Genomic DNA, 17,256 nt, shown 5'->3' on the forward strand with positions numbered 1-17,256 from the left:
TTTGAAGCATTATTTTGAAATCACCCTTCATTTAACCCGGTGTAATCATAAAATATTTCTGCTCTGCAGGGTTAAAACATCTGTTATTCAACCCTAAACACCAGAAAAAACTTTAACCCTAAAATAGCCGAAAAATATTTTTTTTTGGTTTTTTTTTTTTTTTTTTTAAAATGCTCAAATCAAAAAACTTAATGTTTTTTTGGGTTCCCCATGTGGTGTAGATTCTCCAGTTTCCCGCTTGTACTACGAGTTTCCGGACACCGTGTATAATGGCTTTGTTACATAATCTCAATTGTTTTCCCTGCATAATGACATTCGAATAACTCAAAATAACATAATGATCACGTAAATATTCCCATCTAAAAATCAAATATTTACGCGCAGCTATTTTTTTGACACATGACATGACATATCATTTTTTTTTTAAATAATCACGAAGTATTGACAAAAAGAGGGCTTCGATATATAATAACAATTGTTTTTTCCATACAATGATACACGAATAACTCCAAATAATGTAATATATCATGTACATAACTCCATCCAAAAAGTAAAAATTGTTCCTGCAAAATTTTTGCGAACTTTTACGTCATCTTTTATAAATTTACAATATCAAAAATGATTTATATTTATCAAAACACATTACTTGGTCAATGAACTATGTATAAAAACACAATTACTTACGTTTATTTGTTGAATTAACTGATTAATCTCGTTTTTAGCTAACGCTCACTCAGAAACCGACCGTTGGAAATAAACTCATAAAACAAGCGACGCCACTTTACCATAGATAATTTATATTTACACGTACAGGGCTCGTAGCCTCATCAAACAAAAAGCTAATTCTAGTCCGAACTTGGCGCAAGCGATTCTGACCTTTTACTTCATACAAATTCTTTATACATAAGGGTTAAAATCGCATTTAAAAAAAAAAAAACCGCCGGATTTCAAAAAAGCCCGCCGGCGGTCGAGCCACAGTTTACCGGTTAACCCAAAATATGAACCAATTATCCTAAAACAGGTTTTTGCGTTCTTAAAATACTATTTTTATATTATTATTTCATGAAGAAAAGACTTAGAACTATCCATTTTTTTTTTAACGAATTATCTACTAAAACGCATTATTTTCCATTTCCGGAAACTGAAACAGTTATTGATAAAATGTGCGTATTAAGCGTGTTCCCATTTTGTGTACACTTACCAAATCTGTTTTCTCTTTGACATTATTGTAAATGTTTCAATTGTTTAAAATTTCAGATCCCTTTACCTGGACAAATCCAAAGTGTCGACGATAGAATCCCTGCTCAACCAGTACATGGAGTGCCTGAGCAAGGACGCGCACTTCTCGCACGAGGACGGCTCCGCCAAGCAGCCGGCCAGCGCCCTGCTGTGGACCTACTACTTCGCGGCGCAGCACTTTGACCACCTCGGCGACACCAAGAAAGCGCTGTTCTACATCGATGCCGCCATTGAACACACTCCAACGCTGATTGAGCTGTTTGTCACCAAGGGGAGGATATATAAGGTGAGCGTGTTTTTGACATAATGGCATACCCAATAATCCATAGAATGAAGAACACAAGAAATGCCTTGTGTACGTGTTTTGTGATCCAAATATTTGTCCAATCGGACCTTAAATAGTGTGTTTACGAAATTGTTTCCATTTAAATTTGTATGGAAGGCAATTCTGGTTTTCTTCTTTACTCTAAGGATTTAACATATACGCCATTATTTAGCAGATAATTGAACCAAAAATAATTTGAACCTTTATCTTGCTGACGTCTGGAATTCACTATGTAAAATATTCCTGTTTACATAAAACAGTTTGAAGATGGTGATGGTGTTACAATATGGTAGTGTGTGTGAGGTGATGCATGATTGTTTGTTATGCCTCACTATTTATAATATAATAATTGAATCAGCAGGCAGCATTCAGCTTATGCGCTCATATTTAATTTCACAATATGTTTAACAGTAATTGAGTTGTTTTAAATTTTAAATAAGTTTATCATTTCTCCTCTCCAAATAAGAATCCAATCAATTTAAATTTTTTTATGTTAGCAGAATCGACGATATGTTGTAGAAGTTTGTTCCATGCATCTATTTATTTGCAAGGAAGTGTTTCCTAGGTTTCGATGCAAAAATTTTGTTAATACATAAAATCAAAATTAATGTTAAATAATAGCAAAGGGTGTTTTATAATATATATAAACGGAGATTTAAATAATAATTTTTTGAATGATAAACTAATGAGGAAGAATAAATGCCGCTCTTACAGAGTAGCTGACCGGCAATCGGTTGCAGGTTCAATTCTTGGCGGAGGCATTTATTCAATCTCGGGAGATTTTTCCAATTTGTGTGGTTATTTCAAGTGAATAATTATTGCTTATAATAACATTGGTAATCTTACTTCCTTGAGTCTATCTTTGTATTGCCGTTCTTTCAAAGCTCTTAGTATTTATTTATTTATATCCTGCTTCTTTTTATCAATTCAGGAGAATTAATCTTTTAAGACAAGCAATAATTCATAAATCTGTCAAGAAATAAGAGAGTTATAGTAGTTTTGAAAAAATTGTTATGATTGTCAAAAATAGTGCCATACAGTGAAAAAGTTAAAAGTGTGAGTGAGGAGAAAGTGAAGTGATAGAGGAAGGTTGGGAAGAGCACCTGGCCGTTCCAATTTGGTCACTAAAATTATAAATTATTTCATTTGTCTGTCTTTTTCGGCCCACGTTTATGTGTGTAATTTTTTTAACATTTTTTTTCCCACATTTCAGCACGCCGGTGATCCCAAAGAGGCGTACCGCTGGTTGGAGGAAGCGCAAGCGCTGGACACGGCCGACCGCTACATCAACAGCAAGTGCGCTAAGTACATGCTGCGTGCCGGCAAGATCTGGGAGGCGGAGGAGATGTGCGCCAAGTTTACGAGAGAAGGTACGCCAATTTTACTCCCAATTTTCTTTAAACTATCGGACGTTCTTGGATAAGAAACTTTGAGTTTGCCAATAGTGGAACTGTTTCGTCATAGGAATGCAATTCACTTAGTCGTCACTTTGGTTTGACGAGGTTGTAACTGAACATTACCTTATTCTGAGTTATGGGCTTCCGAACATTACCATATTCTGTCAATTTATCATAACGTCTATAACAATTGCTACATTTATGATTTTGTTGCTAACAGTTAGAAACAAAATTTATCTGGAATTGTTAGAAACAAAATCTGTCGAACAGTGTGTTGCCTTTTGTGTCTTTATTTTCATTATTATACATATTCACCGTTATGTTTCTCAAAGATTATGTCAAAAAGTCAGAGAATTTACTTGTACTTACCCAGGTGTTAGTGGTTCAATCCTCTGCTAGCTAAGTCCTCCATCATTGCACAAGCAACGTTTTCAGTTAGTGCTTCCCTATGGAAGTAGGAGAAATTCAATTATTGTCAGGTTATTCGTAAACTGAGAAAGTTTGTCATTCATAAAAAAAGAAAGAAAACAGTCACTACAGTAGAACCTTATTAATTCAAAATCCACGGAACATGGAAATCCAAATTTCTAATTCCCATGTAATTCAAAATTTTAAGAATTTTTTTTTTCGGATACATTCAGAAATATCCCATTTATTTTGATTTTCTGACATCTTCTTTAATATGTCAGAGGCCTGAAGGGTTAAATTTCAATTTACGAATTAACAAGATTTTCAAATAAATTTTTTTCCTATGAAAATCTTTTTCTGCAGATTTTTGTTTTTATAAAAATTCTAATTTGCATTTTTGTTTTTAATTATAAAGGTTTGAATTAACGAGGTTCTACTGTAACACGCATAAGATATTAGTGTATTACTTGAGGAGAATTAAAACTAAGCCAATTTCATCCTTCTGTTGAAAGTGTTATAGAGCTCTGGCGATCTCAGAACTCCTTGATAAAAATCACTAGAATGTTTATTTAATTACTTTGACGTATAAGTTACGCCTACATTCTAATTTGTTCTGATGCATGTCCACCTTATTATAAAATCAAACGAATATTATTAATCTTAGTGACATATAATTAGAATGACCTTTGAGTGACCCCTTAAATATCTAATTTTTGTTTTGGGTGAAGGATTATAACTTTTTTTAGCCTACCATCTCTTGTATTATTGGTCATTTAAAATTTCACCTCCATTGGAAGCCTTATATTAGTTTTATGTTCCTGTCAACAGATGTCTCACTGGTCAGAATTTTTTTATAGTGCTATTGAAAACTGGTTTTGCATTTAAGGTTTTTATTGATTTAAAAAATGTATCTATTGCCAAAATATAGATGGAGCTGTAGGTTATAAAAATAAATTGATTATTTTACTTTAACTAAATAGAAATGTGCTGTACACATTAGCAATGAAAGTATGTTCATATTTAACCTCAAAACATTTATTACCTCTACATCTTTCCGTACAAGAAAACCCACAATTATTTATTATTCCTTATTTGTTAGTAACCTTCTGGGGCCAGTCAGACTATGGAATCTCCAAAAAGCTGGGAACGTACTTGCCTATTCAGATTTGGTCACCTTACACGACTAAAAACTTTTCAAGCAACGTTTCGAGATTAAATGGTAGTCTTTTACCAGGGTGATACTGAAGGTATCTACCACTCTGAATGTGCAGCAAATAAACAATAAATATATCACCACGGTGGTGTTATGTTTTTAGTGGTATCATTTTCATGAATAAATTTAATGAACACTTTTGAACATTAAATGTGCGCAGGTGTGGCGGCCACGGAGAACCTGAATGAGATGCAGTGCATGTGGTACCAGACAGAATGCGCCGTGGCCTACCAGAGACTAGAGCAGTGGGGGGAAGCCCTGAAGAAGGCACATGAAGTGGACAGAGTGAGTACAAACATACTATTTGCGCAGGTGTGGCGGCCACGGAGAACCTGAATGAGATGCAGTGCATGTGGTACCAGACAGAATGCGCCGTGGCCTACCAGAGACTAGAGCAGTGGGGGGAAGCCCTGAAGAAGGCACATGAAGTGGATAGAGTGAGTACAAACATAATGCCACATTTTATTGTATTCCTTTAATTCAAAATTATTTTAGTTTTATATTTTGGTAGAAAACAATCATTTTGTGGTTTGACATATTAATGAAATAAAACAATAACTTTGTTTATAACCACGAAATTTTGTTTATCTTTTTAAGACCGACCGGTTTTGCTTACAAGCATCATCAGGGTACAAATTAAACTAATCTTTATTGAATTATGTATTGAAGAAAGCAAACACTTTGTGGCTAGACATTTATATAAATGAAAATTTTTATTATTATTTAGTTTATTTTACAAATTTTTTATTATTTATTTTATATTTCTATTGTCCCGAAGAAGGTTGAGTGCAACCGATACCGGTAGACTTATATAACACAAATAAATTGGTTTAAAAAAAAAATCATTTACCTATATAATCTTTATTGTTTGCTTATTTATATCTTGTGACTAGTGAGAGTTAAATAATTCGTCAAGACAAATATGATTAGAAACATGTTAAATCACAATCTCAATGTTAGAGCTGGGTCGATTGATCATTTTACCCGGGTCGATCGTGACCCACTGATTGGGTCGAGAGCACCCACTCTTTGATCGGGTTGACACATGGAAAAAATGCAATAAAAAAGAAAAATTCATGTTCCAAGTCGAAAGTACCCATCGTACCTGAGACTCGAATACCCATCACGTCACCTTGACATGGTCTTGTGATTTTAGTAACGACATGTACATACTGTGCGCGACAAGTTGTTTGCAAAGTGAGTACGAAAGATGAGTATCGGGGTACTTGCATATCCATGTGGAAGAAGGTCCTTAATCTTTAAGATTTATGGCTGTGTCGATATGCTTACAATGGTATTGTGCATGCCTCGTAACCTAACCCAACAGACAGAGCACTTGAACAACACAAAAGTATTTTGACAATAAAGTTTGTACCTTTGTTTTTGGCTATACACACTAAATATGATGTTTTTATTTTGTAGCACTTCTCTGAGATCATCGAGGACCAGTTTGACTTCCACTCATACTGCCTGCGTAAGATGACGTTGCGTTCGTATGTAGGCCTCATGCGGCTGGAGGACGTGCTGCGCTCGCACCCCTTCTACTTCCGCGCCGCCTCCACCGCCATTGCTGTCTACCTACGCTTGCACGATAAGCCGCTCAAGGACGCACAGGCCGAGATAGAAGCCAACACAGGTCAGTTATATCATCCCTACACATTCATATTGAATTCCACTTGCCTGCAATATTACAGTACATGGGCCTCCTGCGGCTGTATGAATAGCTGTTCAAGGACGCCCAGATCGAGATAGAAACTAACACGGGTCAATTATATCATCCATACGCATGTATTGATTGCATTGACTTGCACTTGTACTGCCTGCGCAAGATGACGCTTGGGCCTCCTGCGGTTGGAGGACGAGCTGCTTGGGGATGGCCAAGCCGAGTAGAAGCCAAGACAGTTCAAATCATTTCTGCATCAAACCTACACAGGTGCATACTTCAAAATCTGAATGCCGAAAACCACATTCAGAGGATTAACGAGGGCAACACAGTTTCACTTGTGTGAAATCCTGTTTCACAGGACGCTGCAAGGTTGTCTGAAACATTGGCTCAAGGAGGAATGAATCGCAATAAAGGCCGCTACAGACAACTGGTTTGCCCAGTACGACATAGTCGTTTTAGTTCAGTACCTGGGCCAGCCAGCCATCTGTCACAGTACTTGTTTTTATTCCCAGATTTGTGACTTTCATCAATTCTACTTTCCGGGGTGTGATTTGGCATCAAGTGCTCTCCGAAGTACCGCTGACTCTGGTTCCTTGCCATTATAGCTATAAACACGAATAAGTATTTGGACATATCCTAACCGACATCCCAACACGAGTGCATTCAAATTATTGTCAACATTGACGAGACACAGTTTTTTTAGTTTCATGTAAAATTTTGAATAACTTTAGTACATATGAATCCTATAATTTCTATACCCGCTATATCCGATTTTTTGACAAAATGATCTGAGTATGACATCTTGTTCACATTTTTGCGAGCAACAAGAGGAGCCTAAAATTGAGTTTCAAAACCCTCCTTATCACGACCAAAAACCATGTTAAAACTGCGAGTGAGAAACCAAATCCGCTATATCATACAGAAAGTTACTATCAAAACGCGCTATATCGGATTCAACCAATCACAAGCAGTTATTTTGCCAAAATACAATATGGCCGCCACTCTGACGCCACGCTCGTGTGTCAAAATGATCTACGCGTGTGTTTCTAAACCCGCCATGTCAACTCAGTTGACTTTCAAAAGCCTCTATATCACGAAGTGAGTATCAAAATCCACTTTATCCATTTTATTTATCGAAATTACTTAATTATTGATAGACATAAATAGAAAAATAAATGCTTTTCGAAATTTTATTACTCCAATTCATTATATAAAAAATTGTAATACAATTAAGAAATGTTCTCAAGCTAAACAACCTGAAAAAAGTCTATTACACACTAGTCCAATCATTACTTCAGTATGGAATCATTGGGTGGGGAGGTGCATATGAAAAAAATTTAAGCTCTGTAAAAGTGGTACAAAAACTAATTATCAAAGTAATTTTGAAAAAAAAACCAACATTCTCTTCAGCATCATTGTTCAAAATTTTCGAAGTACCAAAAATTGAAGACCTCTATAAAAAAGATGCAATATTACAAATATATAAAGAAACTGTAATAAAAAAACTTAAATTTAACTCATCCGGCATAATTTTAACATCCAAATTCCTCTATTTTCAACACAACAAATGCACAATAATTACATTTACAAATGCATAAGATATTTTAATAGTCTTCCCGAAGAAGTGAAAAAAATACCAGATTTTATTTTATTCAAAAAGAAGGTCAAATTTATCTTTAAAAAAAATTAATATCACCTATCAAATGTTATAACTTCAATTCATGTTAGGGGCCGTTCAAGTATTATGTAAGCACTATAGGGGGGCAGGGGGGTCTTTGCTTTGCTTATTTTTGATGACATGGGGGGGGTGGAGGGGTCGAGATAGTGATTACGTCAGCACTGGGGGGTAATTTAAATAATTGTAATAAATCTGCTTACGTAATACTTGAACGGCCCCTTACAACCAAAATTAACGTCACAATCCTCTTTTAAGTTGATATTTATTGTACTGTAATTATGTTAATTACTGATATAAACATGAAATAATTGTCAAATAACTCCTACGCCAAGCTCAAGAGCTAGCACTCTTCATTGGAGTAGAAATTCAATAACATATGTTTTACACTATTACCTATTATTACCTAATTTTATGTACAATGTAACAATGTTATAAGTTAAACAATAAAAAAAAAAAATAAAAAAAATTACTTATGTACGCTAGAGATGTGACAGTTTTTTGCGGTTTTCTCCAAATCAATGAAAGTTGATATAGCGGGTATAGAAATTACACGACTCATATTGTGTGTATTGTGTACAGAAATATAGCAGGCGGGGTAGTACACCCACACCAGTCTTGTTGAAAAAGAACATTGTTTTTATTATTATTTAGTGAGCAAGCAACATTCTGCTGACTTGCTCATATATGCTTTCACAATAAGTTTAACAGTAAAAATAAGTTAATCCTTTCTTCTCTCCAAATAAGAATCCATTGAACCTTTAAATTGGTTTATATTAATGGCATCAATGACATTTTGTGGAAATTTGTTCCGTGCTTCCACTACTCTATTTAGGGCGGGTTGTGGGTTCTTTGAAAGTCATATTAAAGTCTAAGGCAATCAGTTCTGCTCAAGACTTAAGTTACAAAAAAATTTGGTAATGAAAAGTTTTTCGACGACGTCAGGTAATGCAATAAAAACACAGTAAGTATATTTTTAATTCCTTTTTTATTATGAAAAAATTAACATTGTTGTCGTCGTCAACCCTTACAAAGTACGTGAGAATTTCTCATACTCTTTCTATTATGTATAAATTACAATCGTTTTCATATTACATATTGCTACGTATTAATATTATTTATGTTCAAGTTGCAGCGTTGAACTTAACATTAATAAATAAATAGTTCACAGGGCGTGTTATTTACATTTTATATAATATTATTTCATTTGATGAAGATGAAGTGAAATGATGTCCGGTTGATGCAGGATTGCCTTATCTCTAATTTTGGTACTAAAACCTTGTGATGTTTTAGTTCTTGTCCTACACTAGAGAGATTATGCAGACAATTTAACTAAATTTACTTCAATCACCGAAGCAGTTTAACCGTACATCTCAATTGCCCTACTTTTGTCAGATTTTTGTCTCTTGCAAAGTGGCTAAATATGATTAAAGCGCGATAGATTACCACTGATGATATTGTAAGTGTTTTTATTTGTATTATATTTAATCCCTTTTAACAGACATTCGTCAAAATGAATGCAATTAACTCTATATGTAATGAGTGACATAATTTATAGAATGAAGGTATTATTTACACAAAAATTCTCTAGTGCGACAAGTATTTTTTTTTCTACTCCAAGAATACTGATTACAATCGTGCTTCTCAGCACGGACAATCTTTTTTTTACAACAATTCCAAGTAATCGACTGTCAGTGTTAATTTATACATCCAAAAAAGTCTAAAACGGGTAATATTTCATGGTGAGTTATTATACCTAGACAGTGCTCATTATTTTAATTATGTTTCTACTTCTACATTTCAGAAAGAATTATGGCGTTTATTATTGACCCACTGTTTTGTCACCACAAAAAGCTCTTATTGCCAGAATTCCTAATACATTATGCATATACGTATTTATGTTTTTGACAAATAATATATTGATGGTGTATTTCCTTTTGAAGTTTGCGAAAACTCAATGTTTATCAACCCATTTATTACTGAATTGCCAACAAATGATTTGGACCTAGAATACCCGTTTCATTTGTAGCCAAATTGGTTTTCTGTTTTCTTATTCAAAATGCAGCATAAGTGAAGTTATTTAAACAACTTCTTTTCTTCGACAATGACACAGAACAAAGGATAAATTTACCATGTCTATACTTTAGATTACTGCGACCGCGTTAAATTTGATAACTGCATCGCTACAATCTATTAAAATAATGTTCGGTGTGTTTTCATTTGAAACAGATAAAGTATGGCATTGATGTTCATGTTATTTTGAATGTCTTTCTGTTAGTTTTCTCTTAAATTTAATAAGATAACATTTATTTAACTTTTCTCTATGTTATAAGATTGTCTCACCAAATGTCGCTGACCAATGTTTTATACATATTATAATTATTTTTTCCTTATAATAACAGTTTTAAATATATAGGAGTTTTTAATTAAACTAAAATTCTTAACCTTGGCATTTTGCATTGGAATTTTATTGAAACACTTGGATTTGCAAAGCAAAGCTCGATTATCAATCTATTACAAATTTTATAACCATAGTAATTTTTAATAATGACACTACTTATCTACCTACTTAAAAGTATAGCATTTTCATCACATTTGCGCTTTTCAATTTAATATTTAATACAATCCCTTCCCATCATATTGTCCACAGTTATGTATAGAAATGTTCAGACTAGTGAATTACAATCCACACAAAATATATATCTTAATTTAGGATTACTTTGCCCCAAACACTTGTTTTTTAGTGCTTAAAGGACCAAAACAATTATCATTATAAATAATTTCAGTGTCTTCACACTCTTATTTCAATATCACTTATTTGTACCGCGTACGTATTATTGTATTGTCTTTCCGTGTTCCTAAATATGACCATAATACCTTTCACTGTTTTAATTAATTTTGCACATGTTCGGCATAAAGCACGCAGTCTTTATTAACCTAAATCACTTTTGCATATCTAACTGAGCGCTGATATTTCTTCGGCTGTTCTGTATTTGTAGTTTTCGGGTCTTGCTGGTTGGGGAGTTAGGAAATAGACATGAGCGCCTTCTCCCGGAAGTCTATAGGCCACCAGTGAGCCTGGTCTTCCTTCAGCCACTTGCCTCTGATTGTACGCCCCGCTGACTTGGGTCAAAGCCTGTTGCCCACTAAGAGGTCTGTAGTAGTCAAGCTGATCCCTTGCAAATTGATGTCCTTCCCTAACAGGCTGTAACTGTTCAGATTTGATAACTTCTACATTCTGTTGCGATCTCTGCTTGTGATACAGCTGCTCTCTGATCTGCTTGATCTGTTGCTCAGCTTCGTACTTGGCCTGTATCTGTGGATTCACAATTGGTATGAATTCACTGTCTGGGTTCACTAGTGGCCTGGGCTGTCTGTAGTTCACTTCTGTGTCGCTGGCTAGTGAAATAGGTTTCGATTCAGATCTGTAGTTACTAGCTTCATCATCGTTTGCATATTGAATATTGATGCCATTGTTTAAGGGTGTTTTGATTGTGCTGACTTCAATTGATCTTAATGGTGCTGTGACTCCTAATCCTTGATTATCTCTATTTCCGTTTTCAATCTTTTGTCCAAAGATGGTGAAATAGTTCTTAGTGATATCGTCGAAGAGACTTTCCTCTTGTTTTGTGTAATAGGCATGGTTAACTGGATTCTTTGTTGTGGGTCCATGACTTCTCAGCTTTTGCGACTTCACTGGCGCCGGGGTGAAAACAGAAGGTCTGTTTGTCACGCGTTCTACTGTTTGCTTATCTTCATAATCATAGTCTTCAGGCTTTGCTGTCGTATAATATTGTGAAGGTAGGGGGCTTTCTGTAGATACCCTTGGACTTTCAGACAATATGGTCGATTGTGGCGTCGTTGGATATTCATTTTCGTAGGTGTATGGCTTGCTGTACGACACCATAGGCCTGAAGGGTTCGGTATCATCCATTTTCGGAGCACGGAATGTGTTCTGTTCGGGGCGGGGATTATTGTTTTGATTTTGGTAGTTGAATTGATATACCGGCCTCGGAGTTGGCTTGATCTTCTGCCTCACCTCTCTGTAGGGATTAGGCTGATACAGCTTCACCTTTGGCCTGTGAGTGGTGTAGTAATCAATAGTTTGTTGAATACTGGCTATTTGGTCATAGAAAGATCCAGGTCTCTGAGACAGTTGAGATAGTGACTGCGGTTGTTGTGACGCATAGCTGTTTTGAACCTGCTGTTGTTGCTGCTGAGGTAGGGCCTGTGACACGTAAGTATTCTGTACTGATTGCGTTTGGGTTTGAGGCACATAAGTGTTCTGTACTGATTGCTGTTGTGTTTGAGGCACATATGTATTCTGTACCGATTGTTGTTGCGTTTGGGGCACGTAACTGCTCTGTACAGACTGCTGTTGCGGCAGGGATTGCTGTTGAGGAACGTAACTGTTCTGTACTTTGTTGTTTTGGTTGATGCTGAAGTACTCTTCTGTTAGAGTTCTGGATCCCTGACGCTGTGGCACATAGAAGAATGGTGAAGGTTCTCTACTGGGAATCGGCCTGTAATCCAAGTTACTATTACTGGGCACGAAATTTCCCTGGTTGCCAGAGGAGTACAGATAGTCATCGCGAATCACCTGTCCATTCTCATCGACAGACTGATAGTAATTTCTGCCATCATAGTATGCTGCCTGTGGGGCAGGAGTGCTCTGGGCTTGCTTGACGGGTTCTTCATAAAAGTAAAAGGACGCGACAGACTTGCCATTCTGTTTGGGACTGTAGTATTCTGGTCGGATGCGTGTATTGGCGGGAGCCTTCTGTCTCGAGTACTGAATCTGGGACAAAATGTCCTGGTAGTTTTGGTCGTTGTAGTACGCCCTGAGGGGCACCACAGTCGAAGTCACATAGTTCTCTGACAACTGTTGTACGCGGTTGCCTTCCGGGGGACCGTACACCAAGAACGGTTGCGGAGAGGGAGAAACGGAGTTGTTCTCCAGGTAGTTGTTCTTCTCTGGGTAGTCATACAGCCCGCCAGACACTGGCTTCAATGTGGTCTTGATTGGCTTGTGCAGAATCGTGACTGCTGGTCGCTTCTTTTCCACCAGTTTAGTAGTAGTAACAGTTGAAGGATGGATGGCAGTGGGAGTTGTGGAATATACTTTTCTGGGAGGATTTGGCTTGGGAATGAAGACCACTTTGTTGGGTTTCTTGATGGGACGGGAAGTGATTGTGATAGTTTTGGTAGGAGGAACAGAGGAAATTTCAATACTATTATCTGGGGTCTCGGGTAGGGCAGATGCTGGCTTGGGTAGTGGCAAGTAGGAATGAGCAGGACGCTTGGGTGGCTTCGGTTGCAGTACTGCTGTGGGTGGAGCGCCAGAAGTCGGAGGGTAGACGTGCGCAGTTGGGCGAGCCGAGGTGGAGGGCACTTCTGGCTCCAACGGGCCAAAGAAGTCCGGTGGAGGAGGCAGCACTATCCCTGGTACAAGAGGACCCGGCGGCACAGCACTAGTGTTGTCTGGGGTGTAGACGAAGCTGTAGGGCGGCGGGTAGTAGTTGGCCGGGTCGTCTTCATCGTAGAGGTCGCTCAGGTTCCCCGGAGGTTGTCCCTGGAGGAAGGCCCCTGGAGGACCGTCAGTCAGCGGGCTCGGGAACGGGAACGGCCCGCTACCGTTCCCCGATAGGAAAGGGAATGGAGCAAACGGGAACGGCGCTCCCCCGGGAGGAGCGTTTCCCGGATAGGCACCCTTGGGGGGGTAGGGCGCGGCCGATGGTGGGTACGGGAAACCCTGAGGAGGTACACCTCCGTAGCCCGCTCCCGGCGGTAGGGCGGGAATGCTGCCATTCGGCGTGAGGAATACGAGCGGTCCGCCGTCGGAGAGGCGGACGGGAAAGGGCGGCGGTACTTCAGGGTTGGCCGGCAGCTTCACCTGCCTAGGCGGGGCTTGGTAGTTGTCTAGGGGTGCCCATGCCTCTCCGTCCGTGCCATGTCGGGAACCATGATCTGGGTATGACCCTCCTCGTAGCACTAGCAGATGGTCTTCAGACAGCCAGATCTCTGAGTTCTTCAATCCACCTAGATTGCTCTCATTATCTTGAGCTTGTGTCTCTGGGTTAGGATTGTAACTGATGACACCTGGTCTCGTTGGTGTTTTGAGAAACAGCTCTTTTTGAATGAGTCCGTATTTCCCTTCTTTCACCTGATCTGCCAGCGTCTTTTTGTCTTCATCGACTTCTGTCTTTTGCTTCTTCTCTTTGCCATTGCCTGCGCTAGACATGAGCATACCATCGTCCCACTGGCCTTGGTTCCATCCGACACTCTGTCCTTCTTGCTTAACCACGACTCCGGCAAACTTCTCATCGTAATTTTTGACATCTTTGACTCCATACTTGACATCTTTCTCGTCGTAGTGCTTTTTTTCTTTGTCTTCGTAATTTTTCGGGTCTTTTTCTATATACGCGAAGGTGTTCTTCCCATGGTTTCCATCAGGCTGTGCTTTACTGGCTTCCTTGCTGCCATTATTAGCGATGTTGTGTAGTTTGATGTGACCTCCGGCGAGTCTCGCCAGGGTCCTTGTGACGGCGAGACTCCTCTGGTCCCTGGTGGCCTTGACGAAGGAGGAGGGCGGAAGCACGTACGTGGGCACGAGCACGCTGCATTGAACGCAGAGCACGCACGCCAAGCACGCCAGCACGAAGAAGTTAAGCATGGTTGCCTGGAAGAGATAAAAAAACACAAATTAGAAAAGAGAAAAAATTGGAGAAGTATCAAAATTAGTCAAAGGTTGGAAGCATCGCGATTGAATAAATTTCTCGATCTCCATGAAGTTAATTTGGCAAAAAGAATCAAGTATCACCAATAACATTTTATTTAAATGCTAGTTTTTCTATCTCGCTTTTCTTGTTGTGGAAAGCGAAGGCGTTCTTTCATCTACTCACTACACTATGGACTAAGTCATGAATGCAATTTTCGTAATGTATGCACATCATTTTGTCTGTTATTTGAGTTCCCACACAAGATGCGCCTGCCGTTTACGAAAGTTAATACGTTTATAACTGAGTGTAAAATTGATGATAGGATAAATGCGGCATTCGATAATGGCGATGCACGTTTCCCATCGTGTCCCACACACCAAACACCACACTCTAAACATCACACATTAAAAACCAAATCCCACACGACTCGTGACACCATCACTCATCGTGACGACACTTCTTGTTAACCCTAATCATGACTAACTCACCAGCCTTTGACAGCTCAGGCCTCTGGCATATTCTGTCAGAAGGATAGAATATTTTCGCTTAAAAATAATATACAAATAGATGGTATATTTATGAATGTATCCGCAAACTAAAAACTGTTTTTGGAGGGTAATGAAATACGCTTTAAGTTACAAATTAACAAAATGTTTGAAATTCAAAAAATATAATGCTAACATAAAACTTTTAAAAATAGCCCACTTCAATTTTTGATATTTTATTAGACAAATGTATTATGACCGTTATTGTATCCTCGCCTTTTTTGACGTTTCCTATAAACATAATTATAAATTCAAGTTTCATATTTTTTTCTCAAATTGTGGTCGTAACCTTCGGTTTCATAGAGTTGTACTATGTAATTCTTCTGTAGTCAACTTATGGATTTGAACATAAAGCGTGGTGTTCTCTCTTTCTAACACCGTTTAGATCAAGGCTGCCCAACCCCAGGCCCGCGGGCCACAATGTGGCCCGCGAACGAATTATAAGTGGCCCGCGTGAACCATTTTCAAAAAACCCGCCAATCCGCCAATTTGAAAAAGTGTCGCGGGCCCGCAGTAAAACAAACAATGCAGCTTGCTTGCGGTCACCAGTATTGCCAACGAAGGCGATTTATCGCTATTTAGGCTACTCCGAACGAGAATCAGCGATGAAAAAATCTAACCTGTTGAACTTACTTTTGAAACAAAAATACACCGGTTTTTGATATAACATTTTTTGCGTCCGAAATGGAATCTTGTAGCCACCCCCCCCCCCCCCATGGAATTCGAAAAATTGTTGTGGGGAATCACAGGAATTTTTGGGTGCGAGGAATTTTTTTATCAGTGAAGTTCCGTAACAACCCCCCCCCCCCATGGATTTCAAATATGTTGTGGGGAGCACCCATTAGCAACTGTTAAAAAGGTTGGGCAGCCTTGGTTTAGATCATATTTCTCACCATGACAGTAAGGGAAACCATATGAGTTAAAATGGCTTAAATCGAGTCCAGATCTGATTGGTCCGGTACTTCCCACCCCCCCAAAGATAATGTTGAAAGTGCCAGGAGTAATCGCTAAATATACAATACTTTACAAGGGTTTTAAGCAGTAGGTAAATACTTAACTATCGAAAGTGTCGCGCTATAAATGATGTGATATAAGATATAAATGATTACTTATTATTCACCTTGCGCGCATCAACAACGTTACGGAGAAATTCACTTTCTTGACTATTCGTGACGAGAATTCCCGATGCTCAGACAAGAAGACCTACTCTTGAGTGAAATCTGTGCGAATTATTTATATATATTTTTAATTAATATTATATCCATATCAAGGTAAACCTTGTTAAAATACTATAGCGTGAAAGCTTTCGTTTGTAAGTATTTTTTATATGTTCATCTGAAATCTCGCCAAACAACTTTGAGCTCGCAAAGTTCAATTCTAATTCTCATTTTCAGTCTATGGTCCATTGAAGTATCAATTGGAAACATAAAATAGATATAGGTTAACGGCCTTCCTCACTCGCGACAAAATTCTGGCATGGAGTTTAACGATTACTGAGGTCTTGGTATGAGTGATTTCAAAGATGTTTGGTTCTTTTGAATGGTTAAAAACTAGGCTTTTTACAAATGGAAGATCAGCACCTTTTAGAATTATTGAAATTTGAATGTTCCCCTGATTCTCCGCTGTGATCCGCTGACGTGCATAACAACATGACTGTTACGTGGCAGCTGAAGAACAATATTATAAACAGCTAAAATGGATCAAGATTCGGCATTTAACGGGAAACATTCCAACGTCAAAAATTTAAAAAAAATGGCGCTGTTCGTTGATTTGAAGTTTGAAACAGCCAAACCAAAATAAAATAGTAAAGTAATTATTTATATATGTGTTTATACACAGTAGCTCTTGGACGGTCCTGGTGTTAATGCGTTACAAAACTGCCACTTCCGGCATTACGCAAGGCTCGCTTTTTGGCCCATTCGTAATTTGTACCGGCGGTAATTATTAATATATCGCCGGCGTAATAATAATGCTAATGAACATTACTTCATTTCACTCTGTTTTCATTTTCGCACCGCTGAACACATGTTGTTAGTTGTTACTGTAATGCCTTCTTATCATATTATCTC

The 17,256-nt window shown here is 38.0% G+C and overlaps 2 protein-coding genes across 2 annotated transcripts in view; one reads left to right on the forward strand and one right to left on the reverse strand.

The window, feature by feature from the left end:
* Nucleotides 1-17,256, forward strand: part of Naa15-16 (N-alpha-acetyltransferase 15/16) — a 267,380-nt gene that overhangs the window by 14,668 nt on the left and 235,456 nt on the right. The window contains exons 6-9 of the mRNA XM_089644693.1: nt 1,258-1,525; nt 2,778-2,934; nt 4,743-4,867; nt 6,005-6,218. Of these exons, the coding sequence (XP_089500819.1) occupies nt 1,258-1,525; nt 2,778-2,934; nt 4,743-4,867; nt 6,005-6,218 (764 nt within the window). The remainder of the gene's footprint in view (nt 1-1,257; nt 1,526-2,777; nt 2,935-4,742; nt 4,868-6,004; nt 6,219-17,256) is intronic.
* LOC149413472 (uncharacterized) overlaps nt 8,909-17,256 on the reverse strand; it is a 57,977-nt gene continuing 49,629 nt past the window's right edge. Inside the window, exon 2 of the mRNA XM_089644534.1 lies at nt 8,909-14,602. Coding sequence (XP_089500660.1) covers nt 10,880-14,602 — 3,723 coding nt within the window. The 3' untranslated portion in view covers nt 8,909-10,879. The remainder of the gene's footprint in view (nt 14,603-17,256) is intronic.

Source organism: Hesperophylax consimilis, chromosome 21 (assembly GCF_061612785.1).
Source record: "Hesperophylax consimilis isolate HC1 chromosome 21, BYU_Hcon_1.0, whole genome shotgun sequence".
Lineage (NCBI taxonomy): Eukaryota > Metazoa > Arthropoda > Insecta > Trichoptera > Limnephilidae > Hesperophylax > Hesperophylax consimilis.